General features: G+C 42.3%; 1 protein-coding gene across 2 annotated transcripts; it reads left to right on the top strand.

The window, feature by feature from the left end:
* Positions 1–810: 810 nt before the first annotated feature.
* Positions 811–22,498, top strand: kdm2ab (lysine (K)-specific demethylase 2Ab). Of its 2 annotated transcripts, none has more exons than XM_080774730.1 (23): positions 811–1,008; positions 1,576–1,616; positions 5,150–5,288; positions 5,827–5,905; positions 6,045–6,091; positions 6,311–6,489; positions 6,836–6,942; positions 7,053–7,146; positions 7,373–7,526; positions 11,316–11,431; positions 12,511–12,637; positions 12,738–12,991; positions 13,441–13,518; positions 13,703–13,966; positions 14,537–14,665; positions 14,794–14,880; positions 15,011–15,223; positions 16,095–16,124; positions 16,578–17,656; positions 18,947–19,110; positions 19,528–19,674; positions 20,105–20,320; positions 20,755–22,498. In XM_080774730.1, the coding sequence occupies exons 2-23, from the start codon at positions 1,581–1,583 to the stop codon at positions 20,934–20,936; spliced, it is 3,921 nt and encodes a 1,306-aa protein (XP_080630856.1). In that variant the 5' UTR covers positions 811–1,008; positions 1,576–1,580; the 3' UTR covers positions 20,937–22,498. The 2 variants fall into 2 exon arrangements, with proteins under 2 accessions (XP_080630856.1, XP_080630855.1); XM_080774729.1 differs by having other exon boundaries at positions 14,791–14,880.
* Positions 22,499–22,724: the final 226 nt, after the last annotated feature.

Below are 22,724 nucleotides of genomic sequence, written 5' to 3'. Positions count from 1 at the left end.
TGCGTGCATTGTATTAAGTGTTGTGTACATTCATGTATGTAATTCTCTTGCATGTTATGCTATGAAGAAATGAATGAATGAAATGAAATTGTAGCAATGTATAGGCTAGTAGCCATGAAACATGACTGTGTGATGTACGAGCGTCATGTGAACCATGGCTAATTACAATTTTGCACATATATTCCATATTAACAAGAATACGTTTCTAAACCGTGGATGTAATTAACAATAACGTTTGAGAATATATCAAATATTTGTCATACAGTTTACCAATTAGCCAATCAGAGCATGATTGTCCCTCCGGCCAATGGGATATGAATGCGCTTTAAAAGATGGTACGTTCGTTTTGATGCATTTTGCGCTTCTCGGATTAGCAAATTCGGGGATTTGCACACGAATAAAGAAGAAAATCCAGACAGGCAGTAAACATGTGTAGACAAATCTAGTGCATCTCTTGTTTAACAGATTAAATCCTAATTTATACGTCGTCGTATGATGGTGCCGCGCGGCAAAAATATACCGATCTAGCTTGTCGCCCGTTTCGTGTAGGATGGTTACTTTCTTTATTTCTGAAAAAAATAAAATAAATACATGTATTTATTTATTTATTCCCCCAATAACATTTGCTTTAAAATCGGGACACTAGGGTTATCCCCCCCTAGTGTACCCCTCCCCCCGAAAGCACACATTTTATCCAATCAGAAACGTACTATACTGATATCTGTGTCTATGATTGGTCGGTGGTTGTAAATAGGGGGCGGATTATTCATGCGCCTCGGGGTTTGTGTGCGTTTTGTGTTGAGCCTATCTGAAAATGGCGGCTCGAAGCTGATCGTCTTGGAACTTTATCGAACAATAACAACGATAACGGTGATAACACAGGCGGTGGTTTAGAAAACATGGGGAGAAACTCCGTTGAGAGTCCATACAGAAGAGCTTTAATTGGGACCCAGGAATACTATCACTGACCACCAGCGGCCCCGAGAGAAGACTTATCATCACAGAGAGGTAGGGGATGAAGAGCAGTCCTAACAACCGTTGGATGGAACCGAACGCCAGCTAGCTTCATGCTAACGTTAGCAGTCAGTCCGACTCCCAAGTGCTCCCAAGACAACAAGAGCTATTTCGTCACACACGGCCGTGTTGTCGTCGCGCGTCAAAAATGACGTAACGTTACTTTCAGCTGACCAAAAAAGTGGGTCGCCGCTTGTTCCATTTAAAAATTTGCGTCATTTTTGTCGAGCTATAAACGGTCGCGCGATGGGGTATATACCATAGGTATATACGCTAGCCTTAACGCCTCTGCTAGTTTGTGTTAGCATCATAGTTACATTTGCTAAATTGCTACTGAGCTTAATATTACCTGCGAATATTCTCCTCACCGTTTAAATTGAATTAGTGTGTGCGTTATGTACCAGTGTGTTTTATTTGTGCTTACTAGCGCCAGCTTACCCAGGCTAAGACAACGTTAGCCAGCTAGCTAGTCGATTTGGTATACTATCAAACTGTATTTTTGATATTCATTTGGCTACGCAGTGTATCTTGCTAACCTACGGAACTCTGGTTTCCTTCTAGTGATCATGGATGATCCGCATACACGTTACAGCAAGCGCCTGGTGAGTAACAATCAGCCCAGCAGCAGTAGTAACTGTGACACTGTTTACAGTTGTCATTGTTTTGCGATGTGATGTGTGTTGCACTTGTGGGTCAAGGATTAAGACAAAGCACCATACCAGCCTAGTAGTGAGCCTACACAACGTATTGTGACGTTGTGTCATGGAGGGACTGCTTCAAATGAAACGCCAAATTCACTGTGAACTAATGAACCTGTCCAGCTGCAGTGTCAGATCAAGTTCAAGTTCACTCTCAAACCACTATACATTTCGCTGACCTTACATTACCTTTCTGTCCATGATTATTGTGTTTTAGAGAGTTCAGATGTCGCTGTCTTTGTACTACAGTGACATTTTATTATTACAAATTTGGAAAAGTTAAAAATAAAACGCACATTTACGTGCAATAATACGATGTATAGACAAGAATGTAGTGTGCCTTTGCTTGATGAATAATATAATGCCATATAGCCAAAGTGTACTCAATCATTTATTGTTTTACATTTGTTTTATATTTTATATAACGCCATATTTTTTTATTTGTTAAAACATTTAAATAATGTGCTTGTTCAATATACGTTAACTATGTTGCTGTATATTTTGCAGATCTGGCAATAATTCATGTATAATGGGCATCCAAGCCTAAATAATAATCGGTTGAGTGGAAGCGATGGGGGCAGGGAGATTTGAGGGTGGGGGCGTTGCACTTTATCCATCTGTCTAGTGTCTAGCCAAGCCAGCACATAGGGTGAATGAGAGTAGTAGGGAGGGGGGCGCTGTGTGTGCACGCGTATTTGTGGGAAGATTAACCCCTGCTTTTGTAATGCTTTATTGTTTGCCTTCCACATGAACTGTTGAGTCGCTGGTTGACTGATCATGTATTCCAGTTCTCAAGTTCAATTGTTTGTTTCTGATTTGGTTTTAATAAATAATAAAAAGGGAAACTGTTCAACCCTAAGCCTTAATTAAGACAGTCTTGTGAGCCCTTTTTGAAGGGTGTGTGGAAGGCAAAAGCTATTCACAGGACTTTAAGCTAGAACTCAACTCAATTAGTCGTGCTTGAAGGTAATTGGTATTTTCTTTTTGTGTTACATTACATAATATGATTCATTATATATATCATATCATATCATTTTTATTTTTATTTTATTTTATTTTATTTTATTTTTTAATGAAGGAATAAGTACCGCATTTTAAAAGCCACCTAAATTGTGTCTTTCATTGTCTGTCAGCATGTAACGCTATGTGCGTAAATCTCCAAATCCCAACTCTCTACTTTTCTCTCCATATAATAAAAAAATGATAGACACTTTACCATTGCTCTGGCGTCTTGGCAAGTCCTGCACAGAAATAAATAGCCAGAAGAGTCAGACCTATAGAAGTGTCCACAACCAGTTGTGAGCTTGTAGAGTGGCTATATTTTCGAGCTGTATAATAAATGTCACGTTATAATGTAGGCTAATACATATATGCGCACGGCGACCCACTGTATACTTTCTTCTCACCAACCACGCTATTCTCTCTTCCTCCATGACCATGAAATGGCAAAATACAGCACGAGAATATAGTTTCACATGGCTATGCACACACAGACTTGTTGATGGTGTACTGCGCAATGGCATTTGGCCTCTGTCCTTTATTAGTACTGTAGGTGGGTTATATCCACAGTTTATCTGTAGCGAACCGCAATTTATCTATTGTTCAAGCTTCACACTCGGCACCAACACAAATTTAATCACCATTCCGCACTGGACTAGTAGGCTGATATATGTATTATTGGATGCAGCAGATGCAACATAATTATGTTTTAAAGTTGTTATTCTCATTGGCATCCGTCAGTGATGTATAAACATGAACAATCGGATATATCCGTCCGTGTAGTTTCCATGCAGGCACAAGCTGCATCTCTCACCTAATTATAGTAAAAATGTTATGCACTAATAAGCGGTGACATCATCGCATCTCAAAAGCTCCGTTTCGCATGGCTCCACTGATCCGGATATTTTGGAAAATCTTCACTTATTTATCCGTTTACAAAAACCTCCGTTTGAGTGGCCGAAAACGCTGTTTGCGTGTGGCTGAAAGGCCCAAACGCACAAAGAAATGTGTGTTTAGCAAAAGATCCACATACGTGTGGCCTGGGCCTTAGTCATTAATAACTTTTGTGTAAATAAAAAAAAAAAGTTGCCCAATAGTCCAAACGAGATGCTTGCTGAAGTCGGAAATTAAGACGGATCATAAACAAGTGTGCATGTGCTAAAACGGTCTAGGTGCGCTGAAGGCATTAATTAAAAATTTTATAATATGGTTTGATATCAATAAAAAGGACCTAAAGATGCCTATACACGTCCAAGGCACCCCGTGGTTTTGATTCTAAAGACATGTATACACGTCATTAGCATAACTAGACCTGTACGTGCCTGTCACAGTCGGCCACCGGCCTACTTGGGAACGATGCAACTTGGGAACCTAATGATATACGTTGTCATAGCAGATGGCACCCGTTTTAACTGTCAGCCGGTGTCTCACATGGAGATCTGTGTGTGTGTGTGTGTGTGTGAAGACTGCAAACTGAAAAGTGTACTTGGCAATCAATTCGGCACACTGGCAGAGCCTGATTGTTTGAGCCTCAATTGGCTGAGGCTGGAAAATGCACAGGTGAAAGTAGTTGGCCTCATTAGACCCACTGGCAGAGCCTGACGTGGTGGTTCTGGAGAACCGTGGGTCCGACAGACTCGATACCTGGCACTGCACTCCCTGTGGGGGTGTGGAACGCGTGTGTCGAATGTGAAGTCGGTGGGTCAAACGGTTATGAGTTACGCGCATTACAACCGTACACACACGTACGTACTCACGATTAGTGTAGGATTAGCGTTAAAGAGTTAATATAACTCTTCAAAATATATGGTTTGCGATAATAGCTGTAATTTACAGTATGTCATGGAACAAAACATGAAACTTTAATTGACCTGTGTTGACCACAGATCTACCTTTAAAAGCATCTGAAATTGGGAAAGGGGACCCTTTACTAATTCACTTCCGGATTTTAGCACTACAAACATTAAAGGGCCACTTCACCCCTTTTGCAACCAGATCTTATTTTAATGATTAGGAGTTAGGACACAATCACTTCCCTCTGGGTTTTATGTGTGTAGTCATGGTGCCATGTTCATGAACTAAATTTGTCATGAAAATATGGTCTCATTTCTTTCCAATATTGCTATCCAGTCAAACCCTAGTCAATCAGGTTTTCCTTAAGACTTTCGACGTTCGCAGAGGTTGTTTACTTTCTTGCTGGCGCAGCTACCATACGCCATGTAGACACGTCAATATGATTGACAGACGGTCCCATCCAATCCCCTGACAAGTAGCTTGAAAAAAAGGGACATCTTTCTTCAGCGATTGGGCTACAGATATCCCAGATGGAAGTATGTTGTGAAACAAATGTGATTGTGAAGCAAGTGTCTCTTAAGCCAAGGAGTCCGGTTATATATTTTCCAGTTCTGACTTAACATACAAATGTTTTATGTTGCTAGCGCACAGGCACACGGCGGCGTTACCAAGACGATGGAATCTCCGATGATGAAATTGATGGGAAGCGGACGTTTGACCTGGAGGAAAAGCTGTGTTGTGAAAGATTCAACTCTGAAATGGTCAAACGCATGGATGGCAATGGTGAGATTGAAGCCAATAACCATGAATTAAGATTAATTTCTCTATAGTTTTAATAAAGCACCTCTATTCCAAATGCTATAAGAGAAGTTGCACTCTTTATACATTATTATGTTCGTTTCGAGGAAACAATCTGTTTGGTTGAAAGGTTCAAACGAGCACCACTCCACAACTAATCAAAACAAAGAATTCAGCTCTGTTTCCCCACCAAACTCGGTGGCTAGGCTAGCTAGTTTCTTGGGACATTTGTGGTCGTAGTGACTACATCTGTCATTAAAAATGTTTTTTCAGCGATTTTCTTAGTTTTAAGGGTAACTGTATAATTGCAATATTACACTCAAGGGTGTGGTTTAACGTGATTATTGCTACTTCAGTGATGCTTGCGGAACTCTACTACGTCTCGTTCCTGACCGCATTACTGTTGTGGCAATAATCACGTTAAACTACACCCTCTCGTGTAATATTGCTTAAACGTGTACTTGATGTTGTATATCAAAAAATATGTTCTTTATGGCTGTATCTGGATGTGTCTTGTTTCTAGACTTCACATTTGAGTACATTCAGAGGGAAGGTCTCAGGGACCCCATTGTCTTCGAGAAGCCAGATGGCCTTGGCATAGAGTACGTTTCTCACTCATATTGTTCTTTCATTGTTGTTGGGAAACTGTGTAAACCATGCATATTGCAATAACTTGCAATATGTGTTACTCTGATGGAGAAATGGTAAAGATCTGACTTGAAAATATCATTATTCTTTCAGAATGCCGGACCCAGATTTCAGTGTCAGTGATGTCAAGTTGTTTGTTGGTAAGTTGATCCTATGTGTTTTCGAAATGAAACTTCACACAATTAACTCCTTTTAATTTTCATAGCCACATAGATTGCAATATGCTGCATTTGGCACTTTTATCTAGTATCTTACACTTACAGTACCCAAACACACATGCATTTAAAGTTCTGCTATATCAAACCATTGCCAAATGCAAGTGTCTTTAATTTTTTTTATTGTGTTGTGTTCTCCCACAGGTAGCCGGCGTATCGTGGACGTGATGGATGTGAACACCCAGAAGGGCATAGAGATGTCAATGGCTCAGTGGCGACGTTACTATGACACACCACCCTCGGAGCGCGAGAAGCTGTATAACGTTATTAGTTTGGAGTTCAGCCACACCAAGCTGGAGAACCTGGTCAAGCGGCCTGCTTCGGTGAGAGTATGCACATTCACATGCAGAAAATGTATGCACAAAAACGTGTGCGGCAAGTTTATTTGTAGTACATTCCAATAACATTTGTACCAAAATGAGCGATCCCTAAAATGATCTGGCTTGGGTATTAACTCCTGCTTACAAAACAATGCAGTTTGACAGGCATAGCAACAGTAACTAAGGTGAGGTCAAATAAAGTTTGGCAAATTTGCTGATGCAGTGTTGGGACACCATCATGGTTGAAATGGATGTCAGACATTTATATGGTTCTTTGAATATGCAGGTACATGTTCTGAGAACCTGGTATTTTATTTTATCACTTCAATCTGCTAATTAAATCACCTAGGTGGACCTCATCGACTGGGTGGATAACATGTGGCCCCGGCACCTCAAGGAGAGACAGCGAGACTCCACTAATGCCATCATAGATATGCATTATCCCAAAGTGCAGAAGTAAGCATAGCAAAGACTTAATTGTTTTTTGTTTTTGCTCTGCGTTTGATCACACCCAGTCCTCCACAGCATTCTCCATCTCTTTCTCTGTGGTTCTCTCTGTTATACAGGTACTGTCTGATGAGTGTGCAGGGCTGCTTCACAGATTTCCACATTGATTTTGGGGGTACATCAGTTTGGTACCACATCCTGCGAGGAGAAAAGGTCAGTTAAGTCCCCTTTGCTACTTGGACCGTACTTTTGACTAGATTGTTTTTAGTTACTGCAAGGTCACTCACTGAAGTAACCTCTAATGTGAGGTGAACTTAGCCATTGTGGCTTTGTACCTTCCAGTCAAGGCGGGTTCAACAATTATGGTTGCTGATTTTTTTTTGCTTTGCAAACCCCAGCATTATGTATTATGTAATGTTTTAACCCCTGACCTCTGCAGGTGTTTTGGCTGATACCTCCCACCCCCCAGAACCTGGAGATGTATGAGAACTGGGTGTTATCAGGAAAACAGGGAGACATCTTCCTTGGGGACAAGTGCTTTGACTGCCAGAGGATAGAACTCAAGCAGGGCTTTACCTTCATGATTCCATCAGGTAAGCATGCACCCACATACATAGGTGCAGCTTAAAATGTTTTTTTTTTTCATGAATCCCATAAATGTTTATGATGGATGTGACCATAACAATAAATAATTTGTGTAGGTAGCAGGGTTTGATGCCAACTGAAACGCACACCATGTTGACTGTCACTGTGGAAAGTGTGGATTCAGGAAAGGCTTTTCCTAGTCCGCAGTTTGTTTTTGCTTTTATTTTTGAGGGCAGCTAGCCCCTCCAACGTCTGGCTTTTGAATTTATGTCCTATGGCATTGGCATCCAAGTCTATGGACTTTTTATGTTTGTTTACAGCAGTTACCAGGCGCCCCTCACTTTTTTCACTTCACAGTATTGTGATTTTCTTTTCTTTATTGCATTGTAAAGCACTTCGAGCTGCATGTCATGAATGAAAGGTGCTATATACAGTAGTTTATTGAATAGTTTATTCAAGTGCGTTTGTGTGTCCCTACTAGCCGTTCTTCAGGATCGCAAAATTGGTTTTCTTTTTGAGTGGTGCAACCATAGAGTGCAGCACTCCAATGCCTAGCTTTGTCCGTCTGTCTGTATGTAGAGTACTAGAATTTCGTGCGCGCTACGCGCGCACTCATCCCAGAGCGACTTTGCCACGCACTATGGGAAGAAATAAATGGCGGGAGTTGACTCCACATGTAGTAACGAATGGGTTATTGGAAATGTACCATTGTTTTGTCCTGAATATTTCCACAGCCTAAGTACTAAAGGATTGTGACTGTGGGACAGACATACAGTCTGACATACAATAGGCTACACGTGTGCACAGTGAATAAACAATGACCTATATGCCCAGAGTTCTTAAATTAACATAGTTGGATTTTAACAGAAAGACAATGCCATAAATCAGTGAAAGTAAGTGACAGACTCAACAGTAGCACACAGCATGCAAGGCAGCGATGCATGCATGCAAACATGTTTGTCCAGCTGAGATTTAGTGTCTCCATCTCTCTGTGGAAGAGGTTGCACATGACCTGTACGGCCACACTGAGGCGCTCCAACACAAACACAGACACAAAACAACACCACGCTGTTTGTCCAGTTGACCCAAATCAACACCAATACCTAGCCTGTTTGTCCAAAACACAGTATCTGCTGGCCACGTGTCTACTTCGCCACAACCTAATGTTAGTAACAAATGTAGGGGAGAGCCGCCAAGGTTGTAACGCTTCACGGTTGTAACATGGACGTTATATCTTGATTGGTCAACGCCACCATGACGCCATCGCGTCAGTATGTGTACAGCAACGTACTCTACGTGGCCAGGAGTTTGAAGTTTGAAGTGTTTACCTTCAAAATGCGTCTAATTTTACACCTGGAGTATATGTGTGGTACAATTTTTGTCTTTGGTGTTGGTGAATAAAAATCCACATGGATGTGTTCATGCTTATGTTCTTCATTAGTTTGCATCGTGTTTAGACGGAATTCACGTTCATTCTGGTCTGTAAGCAACTGCAAAGAAAACTTGCAAAAGCGGGTCATTTGTAACATGTGTTACAAATGGTCCGCTTCCATTCAATGCCATTATATGTAATATTTACATATTTGACATATTGGCCAATATTATATGTTCTGAAATGGTATTGTATCGTGTAGTGTATTCTGAAATTAGTTTAGGGTTGTATAACGTTGTACAACTCAATCAATCAAACGTTTGTTTAATCAATGTATTGCCCCATTGAAAAAAAAGAAATGGCCAAACTGGTACTGGTACACCCGATACTATTTAATATTTCCCTTATGTTTGATACATTTTCTTATCACATCCATGGTATAAAAACAATGCTAAGGAGTTGCTTCAATGAAATGTAATTGCTTTAAGCTGAGAACGATATGTTTAATGGTGTTTTTTAGCGTTGTTACATTTATCATGCATGCCGTTACAATTGATCCGATATGCGCAGCAAATGTAACACTGAAACAGCGTCCACGTTCGGTTGAATAACTCCCGACCTGTTTTATCAAAAAAATAACTTGAAGTGGTTTATGGTAGCTGACATGTGTAGGTCCGTTGCCTGAAAATATTACATGTGTAGCTAAACGGATCTCTGAGTAAAAGAATGAAACGTGCAAAATGTTACATCCTTGGCGGCTCTCCCCTATTAGTTTACTCACAGCACAGCACCGTCACTCCTGTCAGTTATTTCATCCTAATAACTTGAAGTGGTTTATGGTAGCTGACATGTGTAGGTCCGTTGCCTGGAAATATTACATGTGTAGCTAAAGGGATCTCTGAGTAAAAAAATGGAACGTGCAAAATATGTTCTAAAATTGTATTGTATTGTGTAGTGTATTCTAAAATTAGTTTAGGGTTGTATAACGTTGTACAACTCAATCAATCAAACGTTTGTTTAATCAATGTATTGCCCCATTGAAAAAAAAGAAATGGCCAAACTGGTACACCCGATCCTATTGAATATTTCCCTTATGTTTGATACATTATCTTATCACATCCATGGTATGAAAACAATGCTAAGGAGTTGCTTCAATGAAATGTAATAGCTTTAAGGTGAAAACGATATGTTTAATGGTGTTTTTTAGCGTTGTTACATTTATCATGCATGCCGTTACAATTATTCCGATATGCGCAGCAAATGTAACACTGAAACAGCGTCCACGTTCGGTTTAATAACTCCCGAGCTGTTGTGTGTATTGCGTGGTGAAAAGGCCGTGTGTTTGTGTTGTAAACAACTCATGTTATGTCTGCGCACACTGTATGTTGCTATGGCTGCTGACGTTAGCATGTGTGCTATCAGGCAAAAGCTGAGATAGATATGCAACTACTACTGGGGAAAATGCCATACAAAACACAACACCTAATTTCGGAATGTTATTGTGACCTATTGAGCACAATCAGACCATCATGATTTGCTTGCTGGACCTATAATTAATTTATTAGCATTAAATGTCCACTCGCCCATCCAAAAGAAAAGCAAGATGGCTGCGACAGATTGTGAGCGCGACGGACTACGGAGGCCAGGAGGAGCAGAGCTGGTGACGTAAGAGGCAGGCAGTGTTGCCAGGTTTGCGAATTGTAAGCGAGTTGCAGTGTATGCAAGTAGCGTGGTTAAATTCCTTGTTTCTCGGCGTGTTGTGGCACCCGTTTATCTGCTGGCTCGATCGTGATTTTCATAAAAGTAATATTTGCAGAGTAAATAAGAAACTTGAACGGCTAAAAAATAGGCTATGTCAGTTCGGGGAGGGTGGCGAATTTATTTTGCATATAGAGATGTGTGGTAAAAGTGTGGTTCGGTCGGAGATAGAGCATGAAGAATGAGTATGGGTACACCTTTTCACTTGTATATAAGATGCACTGGTATGTTTAGGGTACCTGCCAACAGGGGGCGCTGTGGCACCACTCACTTCAGACAGGTCAGATTTTTAATGTGGCTATAGTAATTCAAAGCATCAAACTGGTCCATTGAAATAAACATTTAAATTAACATTTAATGGATAATCCCACAGCTCCTGATCAGCAAGTGAAACAACTTTTAGAGATCTCAGAATGGACCCAATATATGCATATCCTCTTATTTTTGGGGATTTTCTGAAAATCTTTCACAATTATACGTAGTATACAATTGCATCAGACTGTGGGCAAGGTGGCTGTGCATAACCATTTTCAAAAACTTGTTTAGTCGGCAATCTCCTTAATAATTGCTACAGGACAAAGGGAAAATGGTTTGTATATACTCAAGTCATTTTAATTATTTAGCATTGTCTATCTCTTCACCCCCACCACTGTTATCTGTGTTGTAGGCTGGATCCATGCAGTTTACACCCCACAGGACACCCTGGTCTTTGGGGGGAATTTCCTCCATAGCTTTAACATCCCTATGCAGCTTAACATCTACAGCATTGAGGACCGCACACGGGTAAGGAGGCATGCACACACGCACACACACACACACACACACACACACACACACACACACACACACAGAGACACACAGAGACACACACACACACACACACACACACACACACACACACACAGGCTTTTCCCATCAAGTAATTGAGAACATTTTGTATTGTATTCTCCATATTTATTCTGTGCCTATCTTAACATGTCTGTGTTAAAGTTAAGTTATACCAAGCACTTTTTTTGCGATTGTGAATGTGATTTAAAAAACTCGGACCCGTCTGAGGAACTGAGGTGTGTGTGTGTGTGTGTGTGTGTGTGTGTGTTGGCTGAACAGATATACATAAGAGACGCACACGGCCACGCTGCCCAACAGTGTAACTTTAGGTCACTGAGCGTTATTGCAGCTGTTCGTACTCTAACAGACATGGAGACATACATAAGGACACTCATATTATGTATTTAAAAAAAATGTTGGATGAACAATAGTTATTTTTATTGGTGACGTTGAACTAATATTAAAGCTGCTATAAGGAATAATATGTCAACATTTTAATGACCTTTTTATTTGTTTTGGTATTCAGACAGCCAGCAATGGGTAGAACTCCTAACAAATTGTTAGTCTCTGACACATCTAGTGGCCGCAATCTGCATTCAAATATTTTCCTAGAAGCTTTGTCATTGGTCGATTTGCCTGTCTGCTTCCTGATAGGTTAGTCATTGAGACCGGTTTTTGTTCGACCAATGACAAAGCTTCTAGGAACATCTTTGAATGCAGATTGCGTCTCCTAGATGTGTCACAGAGACAAATCTTTTGGGGGGAGCATTCTACCCATTGCTGGCTGTCTGAATACCAAAAAAATTAAAAGGTCATTCAAATTGAGATATTATTGCTTATAGCAGCTTTAAGTGAAAGTTGACCATGTCATGGTTAGGGCTTGGTGATAAATTGGGTCAAAATCTAAATATAAGTAATTCTCCTCAGTTGATTAGATATTTTCCTTTTTTTTTGTATCAATAGATGTGATCTTTCCCCAGCCTTACTTGTTGAATCTGTGATTATCAAGTTTTAAGACTTTCTTCTCTGTGTAGGTGCCAGCTAAGTTTCGTTACCCTTTCTACTATGAGATGTGCTGGTACGTCCTGGAGAGATACCACTACTGTCTGACCAATATCTCCCACCTGACCCCCGAGTTTCAGAAATGTTCTCTAGGCATAGGTGACTTAATCAAACACAATCTGTCTTGCCCACACACTCACAAACATTACAGTCTTCTTCAGTATCGCTCTCTTAAAAAAAAAATGCTTTAATTCTACAGGCCTGACCCGTGAAGAGCATCAGGCCAACAATGGGAATGACCCAAGTGATCCTGACAATGAGGACAAAGATATCAAGAAAGAAGAGGAGGATGAGGCAAAACCAGACTCGGCTGTCAAACCGCGGCATGAGCTGACCCCCTTAGAGCTGGAGGGCCTGTGGAACCTGTTGGGGAAGCTGGAGGAACTGCCATCCAACAAGAAGTGTCTTCCAGATGGAATCCAAGATGCCTCAGCCCTGCTCCTGGACATGCGGGTATGTAGCACTTGGCAGGGCTGCTGACTATTTTGTAGGCTCCTGACCAACACCAGAAAACGTGCCCATATCGCCCCCATCCTGGCCACTCTCCACTGGCTGCCTGTGGCTTTTAGAATTGATATTAAAATACTTTTAATAGCTTTTAAGGCCCAGAATGGTCTTGACTCCCATGTACATTAAGGATGTTTTTATTTTATTCTTGTATTACACTGCTATGCTGTTATTGATGATGTTATTAACTGTTGTTTCCGAATTTTGTAACGTATGTTTTAAAAAGTGCTATATAAATAAAGTTATTATTATTACCCCAGAAAGGTTCGAGGCACATCCATATGCTTCAAATATGGATTCTTTAATAAATGTAAACACTTGTCACATGTTCTGACTAATGTGTCATGTTACTGATATAATATGCTTCTCTTCCTTCCTCTCCATCTCCTGTTCAGACTGTACTGATAGAGCACTCCGATGATAACCCTAAGCTGTCCTACACTGGAGAGCCCATTGTCAAATGGCCCAAAAGGGTGAGTTTAATCATCACAAATTCAGCCACCTAGTAACAGAATGTTAGGTAGACTTGTCTGTCTTGTTTCTTTTTTTAAGGTTCAATCTGCATCTGTTGAGTAATGGTATCATTACTCCCGTGAACCTATTTTGGTTTGTGTGTATGACTTGAGTTGGAATTCTTTATCCCCCCCTTCGACACAGCCATCTTGGTACAAGCCTCCCACGCCTCCTCCAGCGGTCCTCTACCGTCCTCGGCTTGGGAACGCCCTCCACAAGCCCCTGCACTCACGACCCGTCAAGGCTTCCTCCTCAATCTCCGCTCTGAGGCGACGGCGGGTGAGGTGTAAGATCTGTGCCGCCTGCCGTAGAAAGGAGTGCGGCAACTGCCAATACTGTATCGACATGAGGAAGTTTGGCGGGCCGGGCCGCATGAAGAAGAGCTGTGTCATGAGACAGTGTCTGGCAGTGAGTTGTTGCCTAATGTCTAGTAGTAGTGTGTCGTGTGTGTGTGTGGTCTCAACCTTCTGTTGGATCATATACATATCATATATATAATATTGAGAGAATTGTGTAAAAGCCCAACCAACCAAAACAACGTAATGTGTGATTAGTTCGGCAGGTCTGGACCAATTTCAGCCAATAACATGGATGAGTTACACCTGTCAATCTCATAGCTCTACTCATCCCTCTTCCACGCAAAGCCAATGCTAGGCCCTAGAGGGCGGTGCTACTGTGTGTAGAATGTCAAACAAAGATTGGAACACAGCTTCCTAGTACATAATCTTGATTTCAACACTGCTTGTTGCAACCATAGATTGTAAAAACGTGCAGGAGTTAAAATCCCATAGCCCGAGGGTATGGAACAGAATGATTGGCTGAGGAAGCACTGGGCCCTTTCAAATAGAAAGCTAATTCTGCATTTAACCATAACTTCTGAACATTATTGCTAGCCACCTAAGCTGACAAATGAGGTTGCAATGTTCGCTCTTATTGTTACCTGTACTAGGTACTGATAGATATATCTCATCTCCCCAGCCCGCGTTGCCTAACACAGCGCGATGTGCCATATGCGGTCATGGTGAACCTGAGGAGTCTGACCCTTCTACTCACACCCTCATGGAGTGTTCCAGCTGTGCCCAAATCACCCATCCTGACTGTATCAAGGTTAGTAATTCTCCGTCATATGAAAGGTAATGCACTTTCAGTATAAGGAACCTTCAACCGGGTGCTGTTGGGTGTGTCTGCCACAGCTGTTTAAATGTTTCAGCTGTTTTATAACTCTTTTATAGCAGGGGTCTCGTGAGGGGAAGATAAACAAGGCTTTGCCCAGTTGCTGGGAATGTCCCAAATGTGTCCAGGCTAAAGGATCTGCCTCAGAGGTAGACCACCATTTTTATGTTTTTACTCATGATATTTCTTTCTTGCTTAACTTGTTTTGATTGAAACTGTGATTTACTTTGACTCTGACAGTGACCTTTGTTTTCTTTCGCTGTTTGTCTCCTGGTCCAGTCTTCCAGCGATGAGGGCAGTGTGAGGTCAGGGATGACAAAGTCGCGGCCGTCCAAGCGTGCCCATCGGGAGGGCATCGGCGTGGGAAGAGGCAGACGCGGTAGAGGCTCGTCCAGAAGCACGGTGCCCCCGCCCTCCCAGAGACTTTTACTGCAGCATCAACAGAACCGCAAGAGAGCGAGCGCTCTGGAGGACCAATTTAGGAGGAAGAGGGTGAGGGATGGCGTGTGATAATGAGAGGTTGGAGGATGCAGACATGCAAATGTTTTCAATCAGAAATGGATGATTTGCAATATTTGTGTGGAGTGGTTTAGGGGTGGGAGCCTACTCTAAATGAAAGAGGATTTTGTGTGTTTAGACGCACGTTAATCGACTGCCAACAAAAGTTCTGAGAACACCGGCACAAACCTGGGGTGTTCGCCCGTCTGTTAACACATCTAGTACAGGAAGTGCATCAAAATAGACGCTCCGGGGTGCCAGAGTAGTCGCCAGAGTAGTGATCGCTTTTACTCTGAAAGCCATGAACCGGAAACACTTTCTTAAAAAAATTGACTTGACAAAGTGAGCTCATAATCCCCGATCATCTTACTATATTTATATAAACTCCAAAAAGCGTTCATATTTTGCGGGAGAGACGGATGAGGAGCAGAAATGCAGCGCCAGCATATCGATCCATTCATCACCACGGAGAGCGCCCTGGATGAGGAGATACGAGTCATTCTTTCCGCCGTGCTAACATGGGAGTCAATGACAAGCTAATATTTGCACAGAGCGTTAGCATACGGCAAGCGAAAAGCGAAATGCCAAAAAAAAAAGAAGGAATAATTCTGAATATTATTATCTCGCCCCGTGTCGTTTGGACGTCGCTAGGACGTCCACAGACGTCTAAGGTACCACTCGGTTCTGATCCTTATGACGTTTCCAGACGTGTTTTGTACAGAATGTGTTAAGGAGAACAGAAAACTGCAGTATTATGCTTTAACAATACAAGGACAACAGAAAACTGCAGTATTATGCTTTAACAATACAAGCTTGTATGGATGTCTTGCTCATCACTATCCTCACCCTTTTGTTTTCATTACAGATAAAACTGGAGCGCAGTAAACTCTTGTTGGTAAGCAATGCCCATATGTTTCCAAAGATCATGTAGCACAACTTTGCTGTGGCTATTACATAATAGACATGTATTATGGTATCAATGTTGACTGTCTCATTAAGTGTAAGCGTTATTACGTAAAACCTAATAAGTAGGGCACCTTCGCACCTGTATCACAGTTGTGAATAGTATTTTGTGTATTGCTGCAGTCAGATGTCATGTCATAGCAGGGTAAAGCAGCTGCAATGAATGAATCCTTTTTTATTTAGTTATGCCAAAGAGCAAGCACTGACATGCCTGCTGACTGGTACACCTAAATAAAACATTTATTTTATTAGCTGCAGCTGTACGTATCCTGTTATGCCACGTTTTTGAGAAGGGTGCGTTATGACACAGCAGAGTATAAACTTAAAGGTCCATGCTTTCTATCTCCCCTTATGTCATTCACATTATTTTACCTTTTCTTAACAGAAGCAGGCGGGTCAAGACCGATCGCCTAGGCAAGTGGGCTCCAAGATCCTGTCCCGGTTGCACTCCGCTACTGGTAGAGTGTCTCGAGCCAAAGGCAGAGGAGTCAGTTTGGGGAATGGGTCCCCGTGTCGCCGCTCCCTTGGAGGTGCGGCTTCCATCCAGCAGCAGCCCTCCCCCAGCCTGCTACCGGAGCCCTCTGGAGAGCCTCGAAGAGGCAGGGGACGAGGAGTGAGACTCCGTGGAGGAGCGGCAGGGAGAGGGACGCGAGGCGGCAGGAGCCGCAGAGAGATGGCCGACGACGACAGTGAGGACAACAGCAGCAGCAGCAGCAGCAGCAGTAGTAGCAGCAGCAGCAGCAGCAGCAGCAGCAGCAGCAGCAGCAGTAGTAGTAGTGAGGAGGAGGAGGAAAGGAGAGAGAACGGAGTGAGAGGAGTTGATAAGGAGAACCGGCCACAAGCGAGGAGAGGAGGACGGGCAGCCAAAGAAAGGGGAGAAGGGGAAGATAGCGAGGAAGCCAACCAAAATGGAGAAGAGGAGGACGAAGAGGAGCTGGAGCAGGGTGGGCAGATGGGAGTTAAGGACGGCACAGAGAAAGGGACTTATCTGAAAGTGACACTCCAGAGACTATCCAGGGCTAAGCGGGACCCTACGGCCATCGTTCCCAAACTCGAAGCAGCCATCGCCCCACAATGTGTGGCTGCTGCTGCCAGGCACATTCAGACTATGCCACTTGCCCGCAGGTCCATCAGAAGCCATGACCCACATCCCTCACATCCTGACAAGCACACTCAACCCCGCAGCAGCAGACACACACCCCCTCGCTCTCGCACCTCCCAAAAGATGGAGGTTCCTAAAAGATGCAGGCCTGAAATGAACAATGGTGCTCCTTCTTCCTCTACTCAGATTTACCCTCTTCGCATTCCTTTGTCAGCCCTGCAGAAAGCTGGGACTGAGGCAGACAGGGAAAATGGAGGGAGTGAACCCGGCTGTGAAAGGGAGGTGTGGGTGTCTGTCTTCCGTTACCTGAGTCGAGCAGATCTCTGTGTCTGCATGGCTGTCTGCAAGAACTGGTACAAATGGTAAGACATTCAGAATCTCTGAACTGTAAATATATAAACAATTATGTATCCATTATAGGTTTTCAATGGCTAACCCACAGTTTGCCTGTGCCGTGAAGGGGCATATTCCTCCTTGATACGGATGGAGTGTGAAACGGCTTCTTTTCACCTGACTGTAGTAGTGTCAACAAAAAGGCTCAATTGACCTTATACACCTAGGTGCAACTTCCCATTGACAGCCCATTCATCCAAATATAAAATAGAAATGTCCTATCTAATTGTATTAAACAACGTCAAAGTCACCAACATTGCAGCTGAACGGAAAGCTTGAATTATCCTCTTTCGAGTTCAAGTTTTTGTTTAATAAAAATCCACCGTAGACATGTTATGAGCTACTTCCTGTCAAGAAATTTTCCAAGTTTAGGAGTGCTTGGATATCAATCACCACCTGTTTTGAATGTGCACATAATGCAGGATGCAGCAGGAGGTTGCTTTACTAAAAACGAGAAAAGAAATCGCCTGCAAGGAAGTTCTTGACAGGAAGTAGCTCATAACAAGTCTACAGTGGAGTTTTATGAATCAAACACTTTGCAGATAGAAAGAGGATAATTCAAGCTTTTAATCAAGCTGCAATGTTGGTGTGTTTGATGTTTTCTGTTTGGATGAATGAGCTGAAATTGCATCTAGTTAGCACCTTGCTGGCAAGATGGCCGCGGTATGCTTAAGGTCAATGCCTGTGCAAGTATGGGATGATCTTTTTCACAGAGCCTTGGAGTCGCTGGTCGCTGAGGGGCGCTTGTTTTACAGGTTAGGGTTAGGTTTAGGCCTAGTTTTACTGAGGTTGTGGTTGGGTTTAGGCATCGTTTTTGTGAGGTTACACCGCCCTACTAGTAGTAGCCGGCGCTGTAAAACAAGCGTCCCAAGAGTGCCCATCGAAACAGAGGTTCTGCATAAAAGGTAGTCTCATTCAAGTACATTCTCTCTGTTCTGCTCCTTACAGAGCCTTGACCCACCTGTAGGTGTCACTAATGCAGCAACAAATAATACAATTCCAAGATTTCCAACCAAGACCCTGTGGTTGACTATAGCCCCTGCATGACCTGGAATTCTTGTACCTCAGTAGTGACTTGCTTCTGTTATTTACCTTTGACCACTACACTGTTTTGGATCTAAAGTGTTGTGTGCTAACTGTGCTTACTAAGGTCACATAACTACCAGGCTCTACATCTGCAGTTCAGCATAGACTAGAGACATGCTTTTCTAGAAATTAGTGATCAATGCTTTTCCTCTTCTTTGGGTGTTTGTCTTCAGGTGCTTAGACAAGCGGCTGTGGTCACGGATCGACCTGAGCATCATGCGCACCATCACCCCCCAGGCCCTGACAGGCATCATCAAACGACAGCCAGTCACGTTGGATCTGTCTTGGACAAACATCTCCAAAAAACAGCTCAGCTGGCTTATCGGACGCATGTCAGGTATGGAGCATCTTAAACAGAGCGTTTCCCCAAGCCCAAGTGAAACAAATGGTGTAACACGAGACCACTTAGATCTAGTAGACGGATAGTGTTTGTTTCAAGTGGAACAAAAGGATAAAATAAAAATGATTTAAAATCCATTTTATGTACTTCAACTTTGTGGGGAAATGTACATAAAATGAAAAAGGACCGAACATTGTTACTGTTAAGGCCTCTTCAGACGGGAAGCGACTGACGCGCCTTGGTGTGGTCCCGTGAAATAGCACATGCAGCCTTTAGGGTGTATAGAGATATGTCTGCTGCTATTCAATACAGGGTTTCCTTGGGTTATTGGAAGGTCTTAAAGGATTAAAGCCAACTGCTAGTACCCTTTAACACACAATTGTGTAAAGACTGAGCTGATTCTGTTGTTTCCAGGTCTAAAGGATCTGGTGCTGTCGGGTTGTTCCTGGTCATCTATTTCAGCTCTCAGTTCTCCCAGTTGTCCTCTCCTCCGTTCGCTTGATTTGCGGTGGTCTGACGGGGTTAAAGACTCTCAGATCAGGGATTTGGTCATCCCACCAGGTGAGTCCATTGTAGCCCCAGAGCCCTAGGTTTGTATGTGGAGTGTCTATGAATTAAGTATTAAATGGTCCCACACTTAATCCGTCTTCTACGGTTTCTTTTTTCTCCTCTTACTTTTTACTAGGGCTTTAAGCAACTAGTCAACTATTCAACTAGTCGACTAGTAAATCCACTAGTTGACCTTGTTGGTACTAGTTGACTAGTTGATAAGATTTTTGTTTATAATCCCCCGTTTTTGTAGGCCTCAAGATCAGCTAGATTATAGTCACCAATGTACGGTTTTTAAATGTACAAATATTATTTAAAAGATGGGTAGTTAAACAACTAGTCGACTACTTTCTACCCATAGTTTTTAATTTCCCCCCCCACCTACATTTATACATCTTGGTCTTCATTTACCTTCCCCCTCCCATCATTCTGCACCATGCAGGCTGTGACAACCGTAGCCAACTGCGGACCATGCAATGTTTCCGGCTGACGGGTCTAGACATCGGTGACGCCACCCTGCGTCTGGTGATCCGCCATATGCCCCTTTTGACACGACTGGACCTCTCCCACTGCACCAGCCTGACTGACCAGTCGATTAACCTGCTTACTGCTGTGGGCTCGTCCACTCGCAACACACTCACTGAGCTCCACTTGGCAGGTGAGAGCTGACCCCAAACATGCACATCTAATCAAGAGATTATTGGTGCAATAAAGTGGATATGTTTTTGATCAAATAAGTGTTTGCTCTATATTCCGATATCAATCATTTGTATGTTTATTCAGTAATATAGAGGTTTCCCCATATCTCTAGCTCTTTAGTAAACAGAAAATACATTTTCAGGAGAGAGAACCCATACATGATTCGGGTTAAACAACAGAAATTGGACATGAAATTACATTTCCGTCAGAACTGGAACAATAAAGCGCTTATGAGATGGAGATAAGCAAAGATATAGAAATATAGAGCTTTAATCTTTTTAACAAACACAAATACTCATTTAACAAACATCTGTTTGGCCCCTAGTCATTGAAATGTTACTAGAGTAGAATTGACTTCCTTGGTATTTTTGTTCCACCATCCTCCTTTCCCAGGCTGCAATAAGTTGACGGACAACTGTCTGAAGTACCTCCGCCGCCTCGCCTGCATCTCTTTGCTCGACCTACGTGAATGCAAGGGCGTCTCCCGTAAGGCCTGTGAGGCGTTCATCTCTGAGCTGTCCGTCAACACACTCTACTGCCTATCAGAAGAAATGCTGATCCAGAGGATATCCTAGAGCCCCCCCTGCTGACTCGCTGCGTGCTTGAGGTGTGGGGGAAGCCATGACGGGCACCGTCTCTGTGTCACACAGGTCAAAGACTTCTTAGTGTTGCACCTGTACTCTGTGGAGGAACTGCCTGGGCATAAATGGGGAGCGCTTTACTCACGTACTGGTGTTGCTGGTGTTGGGTGGAGTATCAGGGCAGGAGTAAGGTTTTCTGTTCAGTGATGTATAAAATTCTTGTTTTTCCAAGTACTGATAAAGAGACTCAGGAGTTTCGGAGTTTGGGAGCAGACTCTGCATGATAAAACTGGGATGTGCTTTTTGTTGGGGTTTTTATGACTAGCACAGACATGACATAGGAATTAGCTGTTAGGCAAATTGAGGGTAACCAAGTGCTCAATGTGCTTTATGACAAAATGTCCCTATCCTTCTCGGGTCTGATATTCAAGACTTTATTCCACCACAGGAATTTCTCAGTCTTTCAGTTGTGAGTGGCTTGGTGCGTTCAGCTGGTCCTCTAATGTATTTATAATGCAACTAAATATGGTATGTTTGTTAGGGAATTTGATGCCATGCTTGTTAAGTTTGGAGAGGTCTAAGCCTTTTGTGGTTTATGCCAGTGTACATACAAATTATCCCCACCCCCCTTCCCAGTTCCCACAACCAAATGTGAAATGTATATCAAGTAACACAGCTACGACCATTATCAGTTTATTAGCTGAATTTATAATTGGATTTTTGATCAATTAAGCATAGGGGGACCGCCTGAAGGCATGGTAAGTCCAAATCCCATTTGGAGGTGGAGACACTGTCAAGGGTACAGGAGCATTGTGAGAAGGCAATCAGAATGGTGACAGAACCACACGCAAATAAAGGAATGGTTGTAAGGTTTTAACCACTTCAAACCTCTATTCCCAGTCAAACAGACCTGAGTTGCAACTGTACTTGGGATAAAAAAATTTTTTTTCCTTTTTTAAATTATTATTTTGACATACACCAAATTTCTTTGACAAAAATAGCTGATCTACAATCTCAATGTGAGGTTGTAGATCAGCTATTTTTGGAGAACAATTTTAGATTTGGAATATGGATGCTGTGTTTCAAGTGGTTAAGCTTGGCAAAGAGCTGCAGTAACATATAGGGTGCATTATTCAATTACTACTAATGACAATTCAGGTGCTGTTACTCCCAAGCTCTTTTTTTGTACAGATACATTTTAGAACAATGTTGATATTCTAGAACAAACTCCACCCCATCCCTCTTTGATACATAGCATTTTGTTTTTTCATTGTTGAAAAATGTGAGTATCTTCTACTAAAATTTCATTTTCTTCTTGAATGCAATGTAGAGTAAAATTTTGGTTCTCATTTCTCTGTTCCCTTGAAAACCCATCCTTGCCATATCCGATATCCCTCAAAAGAATATACATATTATATATAAAAATATACTTTTGTGTAAAAATGTGTTCTCTTTTAGAATACAACAACAATCCTGTAGCATTGTAATTATTTTCGGAAGGCTTTTTCACTTTATGTTGTGTTATTTTTCAAGAAAAAAATAAAAAACGCTAAATAAAGGTTTATGCCGATCACGTGGTTATTTAAATGTAGAGGAGAAAATTCTGATCGATGTTTTTTTCAGTCACAACTATGTCTGAAGTCTGTTGCAGTTGTAATGTATTCAATGCGATTGTTCTAAAAAATGACAGCCTATCGATATATCGCACTAATCGCAGGCGCTCTCCCTTTCCCTTCCCTCGCCCCATCCCTCTCCTCCCCACGCCCCCAGCTTCTGACTACC

Source organism: Protomyctophum bolini (genome assembly GCF_963924005.1).
Source record: "Protomyctophum bolini genome assembly, chromosome: 10".
Classification (NCBI taxonomy): Eukaryota; Metazoa; Chordata; class Actinopteri; order Myctophiformes; family Myctophidae; genus Protomyctophum; species Protomyctophum bolini.
Note: the sequence above shows the minus strand (reverse complement) of the source record. Positions and strands in the feature narration are given on the sequence as shown.